We start from the raw sequence: 19753 nt of genomic DNA, 5'->3' as shown, positions 1-19753 counted from the left end.
GAACAATTTTTCATCATAAGCACCTCCCATGTGATATTTTGGACATACTGGTACTAACACATTATTCATAGTCCTGCATTTCATCTGACAACCTTGGATGGGTGCCCCCAGCAGGAGAGAATGCGGCTGGGCTTCTGGAAGTCTCTGCCCCACCTGAGGTGTCTTCGCCACAGGAGTCTCTCCTTTGGGGGAGTTCCCCTGGCCCAGGGTCTCCCCAGGCCTTGGAGTGCTAAAGGCCCCCTCTGGCCCCCCTCCCCCACATAATGGTGTTAGTTCTCCACGAAACCGTCCTGCAGCACCCTAGTCTGAGCGTACCACCTGTTTCCTGTGGAGACCCAGCCTGACACAGGAGTGGAATGAAAACCAGAAGGTTCTCAGGGTTATTTACTAAGTAGGCACTGAATAAAATAAGTTATTGGTGCTTGTGGCTCAAAGGTGTGGAATGAGCAAGATGATGGAAAGCCCCAACAATTCTCAGTGGATCCACTCTGTCCATCAGGGAGAGAGCTGAGAGGAAATAGTGAAGGGGGGTAAAACCACCTGGACACTAGGTGATGAGCCTGCCCCGCCCCATCTCTGAGCCACCCAAGGGAGCCCATCTTCCCCTCTCCCTCCCTCTGGCCTCCTTGAGGTAAGGGTGGCCTCTCTGGAGATGCCCATAGCTTTTTCCTCTTTTAGGGCATATAGAGCTTTCGTGACAACTCTAATGGCACAAAGCTGTTTCCCCACGCAAGTGCCCCTGCCTCCCACTCTTCCCCTGCTGGCATGCTCTGTCTCGGGGCCCCAACTCCTGAGCCAGGCCCCACCATTTGCCCAGGCTTGGTTGAGACCCACCACCCATTTGAGATGAGTCCAGCTGGAACAGAACATCTGGCTCAGGTACCCAGTTTCAAAAGCATGTCGGTAGTCATAGCAACAGCCCCCATGCCAACCAGAGAGGCTCTAGGGAGCACAGAGCAGATGCACGTGGCCGTCCTCTCTCTGCCCTCACCTTTGCTTATAAAGACCAGAAGCTTTTCAGGTGACAGAGGATGAAACAGGGACCTAAAGAACAAGTGGGGGAAAAGAACGCACAGGGGGATGGTGTCCAAGGGTCTGCAGCAGGCAACCCAAAGGCAGAATCCTTAGCATGTCTGTAGCCCGTGTCACCCCCAGGCTCGCTGGTTCCAACACTGCCGTGTGCTCGAGAAGCAAGCTGAGGGGTTTAAAGATGCCAACTGTAGGGACCTGCCGTGAGGTGCCATCAGCAGATCATGGATCCTAAGGACCCGGAGTGACAGGATGAGGGGATTACTCAGACCATGCTCTGGGTCTCTCCGATGGTGACAGACACGTGACGCTTCCGTAACCTTCGCCGCGAAGGACCTCTGAGGCACACACCCTGGCTCTGGGAGTTGACGCACCAAGCAACGCCCTGGTGAGAATTGAACTTTTGACATTCATGTGTGTTTCTTCACGTAGGTGCACCCTGCCCTGTTCCACAAAGGACATGAGGTGATGTGGCTTCCATGCGACCTGTTGTCAGCTTGGCAGTCAAGACATCATGGTGAGTTAGTGCTCTGGCCTCCATTTCCCCATCAGCCTGCAAGCATGTATTTCACATGACTCACTCTCCCTGAACCCTCACCTCTGGCAACCCCCACTGCCTGGCCTGGCACACTGGCCAGAAGCTACTGTACCTGCTGTCACCAGCCCATACTTGTAACCGACATCCCAAAGCTACTGCAGACAACCATTCTCTCTCCAGCTGCGAGCATCATGGATTTCTTGGCACCATTGCCCCCCAACATTTATTTGGAAAAATTTCAAATACAGAAAAATTACAAGAATAGTACAATAAACCCCCACATTCTTTGTACCTGGATATTTGCTTTATCTCTTTGAAAGTTAAGTTGCAGAGCGTATAACATTTCACCCCTACGTATTGAAGCCCATAATTTTGAAGGAAGGGAGTTTTCCATGTAATTATCATATCTGATCATACCCAGGAAATTTACCAATGATGACAAAATATCATCTGATAGTCCATCCACCTTGACATTGGGGGGTCAGCGGCTGTAAGTAACTTCTTTTCACACTTTAATGCATCTTCCTCTCAGGAGACAGTCTCTGGCAAGTGTTTAAATTTGTCAGAAATAAGAATGCAAAGTGGAACTGGAGCACATCACAGACCTTGGACCAGAAGTGGCCCGTGAGCCGCTGGAAGAGATGCCACTGTGACAGCTGATGGTCACATAGCTTGAGGACCACAAAGCCCAGACAGGAGAGCACGGCCAGAGCCAAGTACACTCCGGAGCAGGCGCTGCCATAGCGCCCGTGGGCACGCAGGGCCTGGCCCACAGCGGCGGCGATGTGGGCGCCCAGTGCAACCTCAAACCCACAGGGGTGCAGCAGGGCAAGGCCGTAACTGCACAGCGAGAGGCACTCGATGGCGAGGAGCAAGCGGGGCTTCCAGCCCCTGTCTAGGTAGAGGCACCAGGCCACTGGCCACGCAAAGATGGGCAAGGTGAACCACTGGTCGAGTATGGCGGCAGGGCGCGTCTGCGTCCCGATCCGCAGCCACTGCACGGGGCCGTAGATGAAGGCCATGGCAGCAAAGACATCCTTTAGGTAACGAGCCCGCTGCATCTCTGCGGAGCGCTCTGGGGTGCTGGCATTTCTCTGGAGCCAGTACACACCCAGGAGCATGTAGGCCACGTTAATGAGTGAGTTGAAGGGCATGGCTAGGAAGGCAGGGAGACTGGCTACCGGGGCTTCCGCATAGTGCTCATAGCCCACCTGGACAAAGACGCCGTCAAAGACGCCCGTGTAGACAGTGGCCAAACAGAGGCAGCTGGCCATGGCCACATGGCACAGGGCCTGACCCGACTCGGGCTTCATCTGGAACGCTAGCTGTGACTCGGGGCAGAGAACTTCAAAGAGGGGCAGCCTCTACCGTTATTTCAGAATTCAGATAAAGAGCATTTGCAAAACACTCCTCAGCCTCCCAGCTGAGCCAGCAGGAAGAAGTCCCCGTGATTTCCGACGCAGATGCTGCGACCTTGCCCCGAGTGGTGGTGGCGGGCCAGAAGAAGGCGGGGGTCCTGCTGATTGGCTGGCACCAGTGGAGGGCCGTTCAGCCTTTTTCCTTTGTGGTTAGAAAAAGAGTGTGGTTGGTTAGACAGAAAACCATCCAAAAAAGAGCCTCCATCTTCCCGACTCTCAGCCTCAGGAGTCATCAACAGTTTTCATCAGAAAAAAACAGAAATAAAAGTGAACCAATAGTCACAGTACTTTCACCTCCTTCCACACGGCCTCTAGAAGCCTGTAGAATCCTCTCTCACCTAGGCGTGGCGTGCCTCTCTCCTGACACCTGTGCTGTTCTTTCATCTGTGTACTATGACAATACTGCTCTGTGCCCTAGTCCCCCGGAGCCACTGCATTCAGACAGTCTGACCTTTCCTCAGTCTGTTGTGACGACTCAGAACGCGCTTTCCCACCTCAGTGGTGTCATAAATGTGTACGTTTCCAGGCTAGCCCCAAAACCATTTTAACCAATACCCAGTGAACTACAGACCATTAGCTGTGGTCTGAGTTCTGGAATCCAAGGCAAGAGATGATGTGCTGGAGAAAAAGCGGGAGGAGGGGAGGAGGAGGGGAGAAGCAGGGGGAGGATGAGAGGAGCAGGGGGAGGAGGGGAGGAGGAGGGGGAGGAGGAGGGGAGAAGCAGGGGGAGGAGGGGAGGAGCAGGGGGAGGAGGGGAGGAGCAGGGGGGGAGGAGGGGAGGAGGAGGGGAGGAGCAGGGGAGGAGGGGAGGAGCAGGGGGAGGAGGGGAGGAGCAGGGGAGGAGTAGGGGGAGGAGCAAGGGAGGGGCAGGGGGAGGAGGGGAGGAGGAGGGGGAGTGGAGTGGAGAGGAGGAGCAAGGGGAGGGGAGGAGCAGGGGGAGGAGGGGATAGGAGGAGTAAGAGAAGAGCGAGGAGGGGGTGTGGGGCCTGGCAGCACAAGGTGCTCTCCCCCAGGCCTGCTTCTCTGGCTCGTGCTCCGACCCGCCCCCAAAGTGCCATGCCATCCCCAAATCACCTTCTTTCCTTGGCCCACAATAAAACCTTCCATTTCCTGCAGTCACAGAAGCAGACAATGTAAAAATAATGTAGACTTATCATGGACTGCCAACTGCTTTAGGGCTAGCTGTAGTGTGAGTTGGCCTGGTAGCCTAGAAATGTACTAATGTCAAAGAAAGAAGAGGTTCGATGTTCTGGAAATGACTCAAAGCCAAAACGGCAGGCAGGTAGGCAGGCAGGCAGGTAGGCGGGCGGGTGGGTGGGCAGGCAGGTAGGTAGGCAGGCATGGGGACGAGAAGGACTGTCTGTGTTCAAACCTTGCCCTCCCCCACCTACTAACTATGTGACCTTGGGCCTTAATCATTCTGGGCCTCAGTATGCACACCTGTAGAATGGGGGTGTTACCAGTACCTCCCTGCAGACTTGTTGTGTAAATTAAACGAGTTCTGTATGAAGACGACTTAGCACCGTTTATTTTCCAGACACAATGTCTCTCTCTCCTCCTGCAGTTTGAGCCCTGAAAGGGCGAGACGGGAGCTAGTTCTTTGTCTCCCTCCAGTACTCAGTGAGAGCTGCTCAATTTCAATTCAAGTCAAGCACCACGCCAGCACCTTTGCTCTTTTTTTTCTTACTCCTTCTCTGGTCCTATTTGCCATGTCACATCTTGGCGAGGCCCACCTGCATTCTCTGGGAACTGCTGGGCCTCAGGCTGAGCTTTCTTGCTCCTGTCCGTCCTGCCTTGGGGGTTCGCTCTTAAGGAGGGCCACGAGGCCTACCGTTTCCACAAGTGAATGGAAGTGCTCCCCCTGACCACAAGCCTCCATCTCAGCATGTGGCACTGTCACGCACCTCCCACACCCTCTTCCTCTGGCTAAGGAGCCTCTAGGCCACCCCTACCCCATCGTTCCCACTTCCAGGCTGAGCGGCCACTATAGTGGTCTACACACAGGAGTCCCCAGCGCTTTCCTCAAGTGACTGGGTCAGATCGTGAAAGCCCCTGCGCAACAGCCTTCAATGGCTGGCTCTCCACTCCATGCATGATCCCGTGCCAGCCTCTTGGCCATCAAAGTGCCATCCCCATGTAGCCCTGCGAGCTTCCCAGACCCAGTGTGTCCTCCAGCTAGAATGAGACAGTGGTTGGTCCTTCCTGTACCTGGCCTGCTCGCTCCCCCAACTCAGCTGTCATTTCCTCTCAGGCGCCTCCCCGTTCAGCTCCTGACTCAGGCTGGGAGGTGAACTGAGGCCCTGCCTGGTGTCTCCAGGTGCCTCCCTGCACCCATCTGGGGCCTGGCTCCCTGGCATGAAGTGCCAGGCCTCCGGGACCCCATGCAGCCTGACCCTCCTGTCTGCCAGCAGGCCTGGAGGAGAGCCGGGGACAGGAGTCGGAACACTGTCAACTTGACAGAAGAGGTCCAGGAAGGACATAGAAAGTGACTCTTCTCTCCGGTTGCTGAACAGAATCTACCTGAGCCCTTGTGCAAGCGGAAAACAACATATAATCAAACCAACTTGCCAAGTCTGCCAGGAAGACCACTGCTGGGTGCTTTCTGGCCTCGCTCCTCTGTGCCCCTGAACTGCCATGACCCTTGTTACGGGACATTCAAAGTTCTTCACACATTCCCCCAGTGCCTGGCAACAAAGGCCAAAGGCTCGCCGTTCTGGGGCCTTTGGGGGGGGGGGTCCTGAAAAGCATGACTGTCTCCTGGCTAAGGACTCAGGGGTTAACACGCTTTCCTTAGATTCTCCTGCTTCCAGGGGCGTATGCATGTAAACAGGAGCCACTGTCACCTGTCACAGTGGTGGCTTCTTTGGCCTGTAGCATTTGACAACTACTCGTAGTGTTCCTGACTAACCATGCATGGCTGCCTCTGCGTAGATAAGGGGATACCAGCCCCAGGGCTGCAATGTGGGACACCCCAGCAGGCGAGGGCAGTGTAGACCACCTGGATGCCCAAGGAGCTTGGTGGAACCAGTGATTCCTGAACTCTGGGGGGAGAATCGCTAAGTGGGGGCAAGGCCCCTGGAAACCAGGAGCTCAGCTTCCTTGTTTTACAGGGGAGGAACTTAGGGCCAGGGAGCGGAGGTGAATGGCCAAGGTCACTTAGGGCAGTTGGTAGCATGGCCGCACAGGTGAGGCCTCTTCGGCCTTTCTCAAACAAATGCTTCCAAAGGCATAAAGTTAAACAGAGAATTACAACATACATTTAATATGTCGTAAGATGGTTACTAAATGTTTTTGAAAACGCGGGATATAGTAATATATGAGCTTCTTTACTAATAGGTTGAATTCTAGATCTATGTGCAAGTTGAATAACTACAGTAATTTCAAAGTAGTTATTCTGCCTGCCAGCAGGTCTTGTCATTTACTTAATTTCAGGATATCTACAAGAGCTATACGATCTAAAATGATCTGTCATTTCCATTGGTCACAAAGTCACCTGGCTGACGCTCTGGGCTCTGCTGCCTACATCAGTAATTGCGGGAAAGGCCAAATTTCGGCTAGAGATTGGTGAAAATAAAGATGAGAGAAAGTGAAAAAAATAATCTGTTGTAGCTCCAAGCTCCCAGAGACCAGTGCAGGACCCCTGCACTACAGCCTGCGCCTAGCAGCGCGCAGGCGGTCTCACGCCAGATTTGGAACCAGGGGACGACGTCAGTACCCACCTCTCAAGATTGTTGTGAGCGCTCACAGTATTGGCGCGAAAAAGCCAGCAATCACCATCCGGGTATTTTGCCTCTCTCGCTTCGCTGGGGGAAATTCAAATCTCGAAGAAGGGCGGACCCGAAAAGCGGCTGTGCGCCTGCGCGCGGGGCGTGGCGCTGGGCTCTGGGAAGCAGGCGGGGCGGGGTGACGTGAGGTGAGGCGGGGCAACACAGAGCTCTCCCGCGCACGCCCACTCGGCTGGAACGCCACCAGCCTGGTCCGCCCGCCCTGCGGCCGGCGGGGCGGGGGACGGTCCAGCGCGCGGCGGCGTGCCGGCGCGCGACCCAGCTGGTTTCGTAGGGGCGCGGGCGGCGGAGGCGGCGGCGGCGGCTCCCGGAGGCGGAGCCGGCAGGCCTGGGAGCCGGCCGCGTCACCGCCCACTCTCGCCCCGCCCCCGGCTCCCTCCGCAGAGGCCTTCGGACCGCCTCTCTGGCTGACGCTTGGTGTGCGCAGCGGGGGAACGTCTCCTGCCCGACTCGAGAGGCGACTCTATAATGTATCCCAACAGCCACCCTTAGCAGCCTATGCCCTGTCCCCATCGCTAGTTAAAGGCATCTCTTCAGGCATGTGTCCCTTCAGCGACCCGGGGAACGGTTTCCTAGGGGGCGGGGCCAAGCTCGTCTGAGGCACTTTCATCCGGGCATCACCCAGATGCCGCAGCCGCCATCTTTGTTTTGTGCTGAAAGTCGCTATTGACGCCCGCGGACGGCCGGGCGAGGGGAAGTGGCAACATGGCGGCTCCCAGGGCGGAGGCGTGGAGGAGCGCTGAGGGGGGCCGCGGGGCTGGGCACCCGTGCGCCTGACCCGAGCCCAGTCTGAGCCCAAGCTGAGCACGCAGCGGCCCCGGACCCTCGCCGCGAGGCTGTACAAGGGCTCCTTTAAGAGGCGTCGGGCCAGAGGCGAAGCCTACCAGAGGGCGGGAGGGGGAGGCAGTGACGTCACCGGACTCCGCCCCCTCGCCCGACCGTCGCCGCCGCCATGTTTAGTTGTTACTTCTTTACACAAGATGGCGGCTCCCAGGGAGGAGGCATGAGCGCCCTGCCGTTACCGCTTCTCCTGCCGTACAGTTGCCACTTCAGGGCCTAACTCTGGCTCTTTGGAGCGGTCCCTGTGGGAAGGAGTCAAAAGGAGGGAAGCGAGGATCGGACGCTGCCTTGCGTTTGGTTTGCAGTGGAAGAACTGACCCAGGAGGAAGAGAATAGGGGGGTAGGGGTAGCTAGTCTCAAGATGGCGGCTCCCAGGGCGGCAGGCGCAGCCTGAGTAGCAGAGGCGGACCAAGGGGAGAGGTTCGAGACCTCACAAGCTGTACGGCGCAAGCCTCGGAGCAACCCTTGAGAATTCGAGCTCCTTCCACTGGCCTCCGGCACGCCTCTATTCCTTACAAGTGTCGAGGCTGTTTCGGGAGCGGCGGCTACACTAATCGCTGGGCGGGGAAGCGGGACGGTCTCAAGATGGCGGCTCCCACAATTGTGGTCTGAGCGCCGGCGGGGCTGGGACGACCGCGGCGCCTGTGGCTCCTTTCCACCCGCCCCGGAAGCCGGCTAGTGCAGGGGACTTGGGGGGTGTGGGAACCGGGCCGGGGCTCCGCCATTTCCGGCGGGGGAGGGCTACGACTGAGGAAGGGAGGAGAGAGAGGCGGCTCAAGATGGCGGCTCCCAGGGCCTCCCGCTCGAGCTTGTGAGGAGGAGCGCCCAGGCAAGTAGTCAGAGCGGCAGGACTCGGCTGCCTCCAGCCTCTCGGGCCTAGGCACTCGACAGTTTCGGGACGCTCTTGAGGAGACGGGGTAAGCGAGAAGAAGGGGAAGAGCTGAAGGGAAGGAGGATAGTTAAGATGGCGGCCTCCATGGAACCGTGCACCGCTGTGTGAAAAACCGCTTCTGCGTGAGAGCTGCCTTAGACGAAAGGGGGTGTGTGAGAGCTGTTGGAGGGCTCCATTCCCGCTTGGTGACTTTTTCCCACTGCGCCTTTCCCCGGAACTATGGCTTCGGCCGTCTCGCCCGCCAACTCGCCAGCGGTGCTCCTGCAGCCCCGCTGGAAGCGAGTGGTGGGCTGGTCGGGTCCAGTACCCCGGCCCCGCCACGGCCACCGCGCCGTGGCCATCAAGGAGCTCATCGTGGTGTTTGGTGGCGGCAACGAGGGAATAGTGGACGAACTGCACGTGTACAACACGGGTAAGTGCAAAGCTCACTGGACCCTCGGAAATTTTCCTTCTTTCCATCTTTTCCCTCTTCTCTCCCTCCCTCCATCACCTCTTCCTCCTCTTGCTTCTCTCCCTGCATCTCTTCCAGATCCCCCACCTCCCCCTCTCTTCTCCCCTCCCTCCTCCCCCTCCTCCCTTATCTTCCCCTCACCTCCTGCCCTCTCCCCCTCCTCCTATTCCTCCCTCTCTCTGCACTGATCTGCTTTCCCCCCCCACCCCGCCCCGCCACCCTTTGCTCTGCTCCGCTTCTCTGCTTTCCCCTGCTCTTTCCCCCGTTCTTACACCCCTTGACTCTCCTGTGTTTGAGGGGTGCTTTCATTATTGGAGAGGAACGTCTAGTCCGGCTGGTGCGGGGGCGTCGCCAGCGGTGGTGACTTCAGACATACACCGTTACCCGGCCGGGCGGGCGGGCGGATGCGTCCCTTTGGCGCAGGCAGATTCCCACCCCCTCCCTCCTTGCCTCCCTCCCTGCCTCTCTCCCTCCTCCCCTCCCTCCTCCTGCGCCTGCTCAGCTCACCGCTAATGCTCATTCGGGAGAGATGACAACTTCTAGATTACAGATGAGTTCTGTCTCGAGAATCAAGCAGCCTAATCCCGATCTCTGGGGTTTGTGTGTGTGGCGGGTAACCTTTCCTGGGCGGAGCAGGAGCCTTGGGGACCCACAGATCAGGCAGCATTACTGCCTCCCCCTCTCGGCATTCACTTCTGCAGTGCTGCTCTTCAAATGACCGGTTTTCTTGATCTGGGTCCCTCCGATGTAGGAGATGAATTCCAGGGATCCCGCAGCGGGCTAGATGGTCCCTTACCTGACCCTCCTCTTACTGAGAGGTTGAGGAGGTTACCTGCCCACGTTCAGTCTCGCCCAAACCTAAGGCCTCCGTCCTTGGTTGGGAGGAGCGGCTTTGGATGGCAGACAGCCCCGTGCTGCGTCTCTGTCTCCGGGTATCGCCGTCCTGTGGCTGGCTTTCAGCCCTTTGCCTGGTGTCCTTGCTAGGTCTCTAGGACTTGTCCACATCATCCTGTGGCCCTCTCCCCAGGGCGGCCACTTGTCCTGGTTTGCACACCTATTGCCTCGTTCTGAGCGGCCTGTTGAATGCTGCTGGCCCACAGCACCTCTCCTTGCTTGTAAGGAGGAGCTAGGCGTTGTCGCTGAGAACAGTGGGCCTGTGTTCCTTCTGTTCTGGGTGAGAGCCTGAGGGACTAAGGCATGGGCAGGGAAAAGCGTGCGCGCCCCCCTCCCCCCTCCCTGGTCAGTGGTCTTAGGAAGCTCCCCATCGGAGCAGCGGAGAGGCGCGCGCGCGTTCTGGTCGGCCATGGCGGGGGGGTGGGGTGGGGGGGGGGTGGCATCTGCCAGCCCTTTGCCTCTTGCCATCACGTCTAGCAAACTCCTTTTGCTCCGTGTCTGTCCTCTCTCAGGGTACTGGTGGTACCAGGTCCTTGAGTTGGGCACTTCGCACAGCTTTGAGGTTGCTCTGGGCTAGGGAGCTGGCAGCCGTAGGGAGAAGTTGGTTGGAGCTGGGCTCTTGGTTGGGTGCTCTCACTCCTTGGCAGAGTGCAGTTTTCTCTGAACCTTGTAGGTTGTTGCCCCGACCAAGCTGACTTTCAAAGGCTGGTGGGTTGTGGTGACCCTTTGCATTCCGGGGCTCAGCACCTGTTACCTCCAGCGAGGCCGGGCTGGATGGTGGTGCTCCGTGCCAGCTCAGACAGCTGCGGTGGCAGCAATTAGCCCAGTAAGGTAAGGCTGAGGGGCAGGGCTGTTTTTAGAGAGGCCATTGCCCTGAGCAGAACCTCCTCAACATGTTGGACTGACTTTATTCTCCCAAGGCCTGGAGCAGGTTCCTTGGCAGGGAAATACCATTTTAGAAAGTAGGGCAGGGTCCTAATTAGCATCAGCTCCAAAGTCCACTTCTTCTCGGGGCCTTGGTATATTTGTTAGTTTATTACAATGAACTGGTGGCTTTGGCCTTGATTCATTCCCAGGCTGCAAGTAATTGTAGTAGTAGGAGCGAGCCGGCCCTCCAAAGGGCTGCCGCCCTGATTCCTCCCGGGAGCACTTTGGAAACTGCCCTAATCGACTCCTTATGTGACTTCCCAGGAGAGTGACTAACGACCCCAGTCCTGTTCTCACTCAGGGTTTCCACTCCTGCAAATAACAGAGCGGGGATCTCTGGCTCTGTTATTTGCAGGATCTCTGGCCGTTCCTGTAGCTTTGAAGTGCTGCTGTTCTCGGGACAGAGATGGGGCTTGGTGTTGCCCCTCCCCCACCAGTGGTGGCACAGGTGCCCTCCTGCTTACCTGTGTTTTGTTTTGTTTTAAATGAGGTCAGGCCACATTATCCGTATGCCTCTTTTCTCGCACTTTCCTTTTGCTGGATGAGTGCTCAGAGACCCGCTGATCTGGAAGCATCCCCTGTTGCTAAGATAAAAGACTCCAGGGGGCGCACTCAGGGGACATGCGTGCACATCACAGGCTTGCTTAACTTAGCGACCTGGGGCTGACGACCTGGGGCTGATGACGGGCTGAGGGGTGGCAGGTGTGGGAGAGAGAATACGTGTCCTTCCTCTTCGTGGGCAGTTGCCAGAGCAGCTGTGAAATACTTGACTGGCCTTTGGGAGGTCTTTGGGTAGCTTCTGTCCTTGACCTCGGGCAATTTCATTTCAACCTAGCAAAGCGGATCACCCAGAGGACCTGGTGCTGACAGGGTAGGGTGTGACCTGCTGGGTGGAGGGCACGGTTGGTCGCCCAAGGCTGGCTGGCTTCAATGGTTCTTTTTTTTTTTTTTTGCCTCAGTGGTTCTTTAAGTAAGGTCTGCCGACTGCGAAAGCTGGAAGGAGCCTTGGAAAATATCGAGTGGAACTTCCTTGTTTTTGCACATGAGGAAATTGGGGTCCGAGAGGGGAAGTGACGGTCCAGGGTCACCCCACCAGTTGGTGGCGGAGTCTGGCAAGAGTACAGACCTTTATGGAGACTGTTAGGCTGGCTCTTCCTTCAGTTAACAGGCACAGGCCACCACCTAGAAACACCTCCCTGTGCCTCTGTCCCTGTGGCGAATTGGGCACTAAGTTGAGGTTGTCTCAAATCTCTTCCCCTTCCACTCTGGGCCCTCCTCTCTTCTCACTTGCCTCTTGTACTCACTTCCTGATTGGCCCCGCTAGTTTCATGTGTCGGGAAATCCTGTTCACCCTTCAAGGCCCGGCTCCAATCGTCACCTCTTCTGAGAAGCCCCCCCTCTCCACCCCCCCATAATCGCCCCTGCTCACTGCAGAGCTCTTCTGGCCTGCTCTTCGCATCACGGAAGGAGGGCACGGTAGCCTCCGTAGTGGACTGGGGGCGGTCTGAGAATCAGAGCGGTCTCCTCTGCCTCCAGCGCCCGGCACCACGGCTGTCACACAGGAAGTGCCCCAGCGTGACAGGGAACAAAAAGGCAACTGGTGCGGCTTGACCGTCTACCCACTGCGTGGGGATGTGGCTCTAGGTGGTGATGCCTAGAGGTTGATGGGGGGGCAGCAACGACAGACAGTTGGCACAGTGTGGAAAGGGTTTGGGGAGTTGATTGAACACAGAAGCTGGGGTTTCGGTCTTGTTGAGGGGAGAGAAAGTGGGGTCATGTTTCTGGTCATCCCACGAAGGGTCCCGTGGGCAAGCAGCCTCCTTTCCTGAACCCCTTCCCGCCATGAGAGTGGTGACAAGCCAGAGCAGCATATCAAGAATGAGGGACCCAGAGATTGGGTTATACCACACACACACACACACACACACACACACACCCGCTAGATGAGCTAGAGATAATATGATTAAGGGGCGACTGCAAATCGCTGTCATAGTTAAGAGGCAGTTGCTTGTGCCATCTCAGGGGCAGAACTGGGACTGTGGGCGAAATGAAGAGAGGCGGTTTGCAGCTTCATACTAGAAACTGCCTGACAGACTGCTTGATAGGGGTGCAGAGGGCCCCTGCCCTGCTTGGAGTGTTCTAGAATGAGATCAGCACCTCTGGCGGCTAGGTCAGTGACCAGAGTGTGATGGCAAAGCTATAGGCTGATCCCATTTGCCATGTAGCTTTGTCCCGGCCCTGACCGATGGCCCCCAGCTGTCTATATATGGCAGCCACAGGGGTGCTCAGGTGAGCGAGGCCACCTGATGCCTCCCTGTTCTTTGGGCGCTGAGGTGGGCACCTAGCGGTCACTTCAAGTCGGTCACAAGATTCTTGTCTGTGTGTCTGTTTTGCTCTGTGACCTCAAGCAAGTCACTTCCCCTCCCGGGCTCCGTTCCTTTATCAGTCGAGGGATTTTGGCCGAGGTGATCTCAGAGGTTTTCTGTGGGCTTTTATCTCACTAACTTACATGAGTCCCTTCCAGGGACCATTCACGTAGGGCAGTTTGCCTCGGCCTGGGGAGCTGCTGCTTCTCTTAGTGTTTGCTCTGGGAGTGAGCGAGGCAGGGAGCCGGGACCTGGGGTCTCGGCGCGTGCGCGGGGCAGGCAGTACAGCATTGCACCTCCGCTAGGAAAATGGCAGAGCAGGGGAGAGGAGGATTGGTGCTGGGCATCCTGAAGTCCCTGTGACTCTGCTAAACCACAGAGGGGACCGACAGCCTCTTCCAAACCAGCCTGTAGAGCTGGGTAGTGGGGAGTGATAGGAAAAGCTAGAACTGTCCGGAGGTGCACTTGTGCTTTTACATGAGGGCAGGCCTTTGGGGCAAGGTGCATGTGGGGCCTTGGGGGTGACAGCATAGAACTTAGGTTACCCAGCGTACGGGGCGCTGTGTCAATGATGAAGTGCATGCCTAGGCAGAGAGGCCCAGAAGCAGCCGCTGGGGACTCCCAAGGCCCTCCCCAAGGGGCCAGCGTAATCCCCAGTCAGACCCCAGGGGGAGCCCCGTTTACACCCAAATCCTAATCCCCTTGCGTGCTCATGTTGGACCAAAACTGATTTACGTCTGGCCCCCAGTTTGAGGTTTTGGGGGAGAGAGTGGTGTATCCTTTCGGGGACAGCTCTTCAAATAACGTGTGATGAAAGGGACCCCTCAGCGGAGGAGGATGTTTGCCCCATGACTTTTCCAGGAAGCCCTGGCACCTCCAGTATGAGGGGAGTTGAACACCAGGCCACGAAAGTGTGGGCGAGTCGTGAGTGTCACAAAAAGCCAGGCCACCAGGCTCGCGGCCTGGCTTCTGATTTACCCTCTTCCTTGGTGGCCTCCCCACCCCACCCACAGCTAGAGGTGGTGGGCTTGGGGGAAGCTTCTGTGGCCAGCAGGGACTGTGAGGCTGCTACAGAAGCTCTCGCTGCTGCTGCTACCTCTGGCTTTTGAGAATGTTCTGGAGGGGTGTGGGCGTGATATGGGGGGAGGGGCGATGTGGACCATCACCTAGGAGACGCCAGCACAGATTGTTCTTGTGTGTCCTGCTCTCCCTCCTCAACCGGCAGGTCACGCTGACTTGAGTGGCCAGCGCCTGCAGGAAGGCAGAGCCGCCGCCGGTACTCGTGGCTCTTACAGCCACTTCCACATACAGCTGTGGGCCCCTGGGGAGGAGGGGCATGGGGCCACCGAGCGAGCATTTTGGGTGCTACAAGTTTCTTTCCAATGACCCACCAAGCAGTAGGGGAAGGAAGTCGGTGGCCACACTCCCAGAAGCTGATGAGCTATCTTGGCCAGTGACTTCCGCCTCACTGAGACAACCTTCAGGAGAAGCAGGGTGATCGCTGGCTGTTTGGAGGTGGCCTCTCAGGTCCCAGGTGTTTGGAAGATGGCTGGGATAGAGGATTGGCACTCGGATGCTGAAAGGAGAAAGTCCCACATCCTTAGAAACAGGCGCTGTCTCGGCCCCTCCTTTCTCGGGCCGTGTTTGGAAGGCTGGTGGATTGGGGGAGTAAGAGGGGTGGGGACTCTTATTCCAGGAGCTCCCCAGTTCTGACTTCCGCTTCCTTTTGTTCCCCAGCCACCAACCAGTGGTTCATCCCAGCCGTGAGAGGGGACATCCCCCCTGGGTGTGCAGCCTATGGCTTTGTGTGCGATGGGACCCGCCTGCTGGTGTTCGGTGGGATGGTCGAGTATGGGAAATACAGCAATGACCTCTACGAGCTCCAGGTAACGGCCCCTGCTGTGCTCCTTACAGCTGTGGCCGGGGTGGGGGTTGGTGAGGCAGGAGTGCGGAGGGGACAGGGACTGCTCAAGTGGTTGCCCGGGACCTCCTCTGCCCTCATACACCTACCTCAGCCTGGTCACCTCCCCCTTACAGCACGAATGGCCCAGGCCCCAAAGGCCACCTTCACCCTCCCTGATTTGATCAGCAACTCTTGATTTTGCAGGCAAGCCGGTGGGAGTGGAAGAGACTCAAAGCAAAGACGCCCAAAAACGGGCCCCCTCCATGTCCTCGGCTCGGGCACAGCTTCTCCCTTGTGGGCAATAAATGCTACCTGTTTGGGGGTCTGGCCAATGATAGCGAGGACCCCAAGAACAACATTCCGAGGTGAGGCTTTGTCCTCTTCATGTGGATTCCCACGTGCCAGCCCACCCATCCCACCATGCCAAGTCCCTTCATGAAAGGAGAAGGTGCCACTACATATCCTAGAAGGAGCGTTCGGGCTCTGAGGTCTGTAACCCGAGGAGGCCTGGGGGAGGAGGGCAGGCCAGGAGGTGGGAACCTCCCTTGCCTTGGACTGGCCTCTGCTCAGACCCAGTTTAGCACTGGTGCTTTCCTTCACGGCCTCTGCTGCCTGCCTGCAGGGTTAGTGATTGGTATTTTCACTATCCAAGGCCAGTGGCCAAGGGCCTTTCTAAAGTTGGAGTTGTCCCAAGCCAGGGTGCCCTGGTATAATGCCCAGCTTCGTGGGAAAGGCAGCCCAGCATGCCCCGTCCTGCTGCTCCTCTTGGACTCACGTTCCTCCTCCAGAGCTTTTGGCAGCCCGTCCTTGGGGGCAAGGGCAGAAAAAGAACTTGTTCGTGGGCCCTTAGCTCCGTTTGTCTCCCAAGGAATCTGCTCTTCACCCACAGAAGTCGGTACGGCAGCTGGCACGTGGAGTCAGGGCTGGTCATAACTGACCTTTCTTCTCCAGGTACCTGAATGACTTATACATCCTGGAATTGCGGCCCGGCTCCGGAGTGGTAGCCTGGGACATTCCCATCACCTACGGCGTCCTGCCCCCACCCCGGGAGTCACATACTGCCGTGGTGTACACGGAGAAAGACAACAAGAAGTCCAAGCTGGTCATCTACGGAGGGATGAGTGGCTGTCGGCTCGGGGACCTGTGGACCCTGGATATCGGTAAGATGTGGCTGTGGCTTCTCCAGTCGTCTCGCGGCAGCTAGTCTGCTGGCTGGCCAGCATGGGGTGGCGGTGCGGAGTTCACAGGGGGAGCGTCCTGCTTGGCTCCTTGCTGTGGCAGGGTGGGGGCCAAACCCTGTTTGGGGCTGCCCTCTTTCCCCGGAGCTTGTGGCACTGCTTTGGAGAAAGAGGAAGGCTGAGTTGGTTTGCCAGCTTATAGGAGAACAATGGGAGAGGTCAAGGCCCTTCTAGAATGGAATTGTGTGGATTAGGTAGCATGGGTCCCTCTCGATTCGTCAGTGGTCAGACTGGACTGGGAGTGGTGCACACTGGTCTGTTGTCATCACATGGGACGTCGAGAGCCCATGAGAGATGTCTGGGGGCTACTTGGGCTGGTAACCAGGTGGGGTATCGGGAGTGGCAGAAAGAAGTGTGGGGTCTGACCCGAAGAAGGCCGAGGGGAGAAGGTGGCTGACAATATGTCTCTGGAGGTTTATTTAGTCCTATAGATCAGTGTGGACACTCCAAAGGAACAGTTTCTTGTGAGCGAAACTCCCAGCAGCATGGTGCTTCCCCACGCGTGGTCTATAGACAGCAGAGGTGGTGTGAGGGTGAAGGCGTTTTGGGGAGAGTAGGAAGGGGCGCGTCTTATGCTCCCTGACCCTACCGCAGCCCTGACAGCAGTATTAGCGATCCAAGGGCCTCCTATGGACTAGAGGGAGGACAGGCATGGAATTCTTGGCCTGGGTCAGTACCCACCTTCCAGAGCCTTCCCCGAGGCCAGGGCACTTCCTCTGGATCAGAGGGGCACGTGTGTGACATAATGTGGGTAACCCTTCTTCCTCCCTCGCTCTTCACAGAGACTCTGACGTGGAATAAGCCCAGTCTCAGCGGGGTAGCTCCTCTTCCCCGCAGCCTCCACTCGGCCACGACCATAGGCAACAAGTGAGTAGCGGCCATTCACTGCTTTTCTCTTGCTAGCCCTCCCCTGCCCGCCCCCCCAAGGGCTCTCAGTTTGGTCCCAGCAATCCTGAGGAGGCCTCTTTCTGGCTGGGCTGGCTGTCAGGAGCCCCATCTTTACGTTATGACCCTGGGGGACCAAGAGAAGACAGACTCGGGGTAGAGGGGCGCAGACTGTTCCAGATCCTGCATGTAAGCAGCTGGGTGTCTGTCAATACCGAGATCCCAAAGCGAATATAAGGATGATGGGGACTGAGATGAGCTCAACAGCAGTTCCACATAGTGGAGGTGACACAGTTCTTGTGAGGGCTGAGCCACCGAGCAGGAGAGGGCCACGCAGAGAGCTTCGTGCGGTGTGTCCTGGGGGGACTCTCCTGGGACAGCTAGAGGACCAAGTGTGTAGAACTTTGTGGATGGAAGAGGTGGCCTCTAGCTTGGCGCCTCCTCTACAATCGTGTCCTGCTCTTCCCTTCCTCGTCCCAGAATGTACGTGTTTGGTGGCTGGGTGCCGCTCGTCATGGATGACGTCAAGGTGGCCACACACGAGAAGGAGTGGAAGTGCACCAACACACTGGCTTGTCTCAACCTGGGTATGGCCTCCTCGGGCTTGGAGTGGCCTGCGGAGGGCTGCGGGACGCAGGCCCTCCTCGGCCCTGAGGCTGCGTGGGGTGTGCATGGAGCGGAGCTTCTCGGGCCTGTGCCTCTAGAATTCGAGAAGAAGCCAGTGGTCAGAGCGCTTGGAGGGAACCTCCTCCTTTTCATTTGTCGAATAGGCTCTTCCTACACGTGGTGTGACATGTGCAAACACAAAAGCCGAAGGGTGCAGAGCCTCCCCCTGCCTGCCATTGTGCCCAGAGGCGGCCACGTTGCTGGGTTGTCCACCCTGCAAGGACTTTTCTGTATATACAAGCATTGCTTGTAGGTTCCTTTAGAAACAAACAAAGCGGCAGCCTGCTCTCCGCAGCGCCATACTCAGCCTTTTTCCGTTTACTCTGTCTTGGAGTCCATCCCATCCCCACACGCCACACAGCCTCATTCTTTTGAATCGCTATCCTGGTGTCGAAACTTGCACAGACACTGCTCCGTGAGTATCCTTGCGCCGTTCTCACCCACGTGCAAGTGTATCTGAAAGGTAGAAACCTTGAGGTAGAATTGCTGCCAGGCTGCCCTGCGCAGAGGCTGTACCCACATACACACCCCTGGCAGTGCCGGAGCAGCGACAGTCAAACCTTTGCTCTTCACCAAGCCCGACGGGTGACTGACTCTCCCCACGGGCCAGCCCCATGCCTCCGGCTGCAGCGGGCACTGCAAGGACACTGCCAGGCACACTGTGGATTAAGTTGGCGTTTCTCTTACTGTGAATGTAGTACGTCATTTTTCTTAGCTCCTTCTGTTGCGTTTTCTGTAGCTTGTGTTCCTGTTTGCCCGTCTCTTTCTGTAGGCTCTTGTGTTTGGTGTGCAAGAAGGGCAACCTTTGACTGTGTGTTTCAAATAGTTTTCCCCATTTGTAGTCCGTGGATTATCATTGTTACGGTCTTTTGGCCACAGAGTTTTGGGGGTTTGGAGTTTTTCTTCTAATTGAGTCATCTTTGATGACTGCTTCATTTTAATGCCCCATCCCTGACAGCAAAAGGCCAAAGGGCCGCTTGCGGGTGGCAGGCTCCTTTGCCTCCCTGCTGACCTCCGCCTCCCGCTCTCCCCAGATACCATGGCCTGGGAGACCATCCTGATGGACACGCTGGAGGACAACATCCCCCGGGCCCGAGCTGGCCACTGCGCTGTAGCAATCAATACCCGCCTGTACATTTGGAGTGGGCGTGATGGCTACCGAAAGGCCTGGAACAACCAGGTGTGCTGTAAGGACCTCTGGTACCTGGAAACAGGTAAGGCCAACTGGAGGAGGCAGCCTTAGGGCCCACCACAGTGCAGCTGAGCCTGCGGGCATAGTCTTCTGCCACGTTCACCCCTGAAGCTGAAGCCTCCCCCTTCTCACCGGCTTTGGTCTCTTAACAGAAAAGCCACCACCCCCGGCCAGAGTACAACTGGTACGAGCCAACACCAATTCCCTGGAGGTGAGCTGGGGGGCAGTGGCAACTGCCGACAGTTACCTTCTGCAGCTCCAGAAATACGACATTCCTGCCACGGCTGCTACCGCCACCTCCCCCACACCCAATCCAGTCCCATCTGTGCCTACCAACCCTCCCAAGAGCCCTGCCCCGGCAGCAGCCGCACCCGCTGTGCAGCCGCTGACCCAAGTAGGCATCACGCTCCTGCCCCAGGCTGCTGCCGCGCCTCCGACCACCACCACCATCCAGGTGTTGCCACCAGTGCCCGGCAGCTCGATTTCAGTGCCCGCCGCCGCCCGGACTCAAGGTGAGTGTGTGGGTAGGGCTGGCCCACTGGGAGAGTGCACTCCTGAATGAGGACTGCTAAACAGACAGCACACATGGCAGCCATTAGTGCGGGCTTGTTACTGAGGGGTGGGGTGTGGGGAGAAAGCTCAGTCCCACCTGTGGGGACTGTCACTGAGGGTGTCTGGAATGGCCAGACATAAAGCCCCAGCAGGTCGCCGAAGCAGTTCACGTCTAAA

General features: G+C 57.3%; 2 protein-coding genes across 10 annotated transcripts in view; one reads left to right on the top strand and one right to left on the bottom strand.

The window, feature by feature from the left end:
* Positions 1-1759: 1759 nt before the first annotated feature.
* TMEM187 (transmembrane protein 187) lies at positions 1760-9479 on the bottom strand. Of its 2 annotated transcripts, none has more exons than XM_088794742.1 (2): positions 9461-9479; positions 1760-3127 (listed from the first exon to the last, which is right to left on the bottom strand). In XM_088794742.1, exon 2 carries the CDS (start codon positions 2878-2880, stop codon positions 2080-2082), a length of 801 nt encoding a protein of 266 aa, XP_088650868.1. In that variant the 5' UTR covers positions 2881-3127; positions 9461-9479; the 3' UTR covers positions 1760-2079. The 2 variants fall into 2 exon arrangements, with proteins under 2 accessions (XP_088650868.1, XP_019610730.1); XM_019755171.3 differs by lacking the exon at positions 9461-9479 and adding an exon at positions 6705-7270.
* Positions 7426-19753, top strand: part of HCFC1 (host cell factor C1) — a 24944-nt gene continuing 12616 nt past the window's right edge. For 7 of the 8 annotated variants that reach the window (XM_074323855.2, XM_019755122.3, XM_019755121.3 and 4 more), the window contains exons 1-8: positions 8289-8914; positions 14878-15026; positions 15248-15408; positions 15995-16203; positions 17064-17148; positions 17647-17753; positions 18867-19046; positions 19177-19536. In XM_074323855.2, coding sequence (XP_074179956.1) covers positions 8722-8914; positions 14878-15026; positions 15248-15408; positions 15995-16203; positions 17064-17148; positions 17647-17753; positions 18867-19046; positions 19177-19536 — 1444 coding nt within the window. In that variant the 5' untranslated portion in view covers positions 8289-8721. Of the gene's footprint in view, positions 8915-14877; positions 15027-15247; positions 15409-15994; positions 16204-17063; positions 17149-17646; positions 17754-18866; positions 19047-19176; positions 19537-19753 lie in introns of all 8 variants that reach the window. The other variant, XM_019755117.3, reaches the window with a different exon arrangement.

Source organism: Rhinolophus sinicus, chromosome 18 (genome assembly GCF_057876585.1).
Source record: "Rhinolophus sinicus isolate RSI-liver-muscle chromosome 18, RSI-T2T, whole genome shotgun sequence".
Classification (NCBI taxonomy): Eukaryota; Metazoa; Chordata; class Mammalia; order Chiroptera; family Rhinolophidae; genus Rhinolophus; species Rhinolophus sinicus.
This window is presented reverse-complemented; position numbering and strand designations above follow the sequence as displayed.

Coding starts and splice junctions, on each gene's coding strand:
- TMEM187 (XM_088794742.1), bottom strand. CDS start 2,880: ATGAAGCCCGAGTCGGGTCAGGCCCTGTGCCATGTGGCCATGGCCAGC.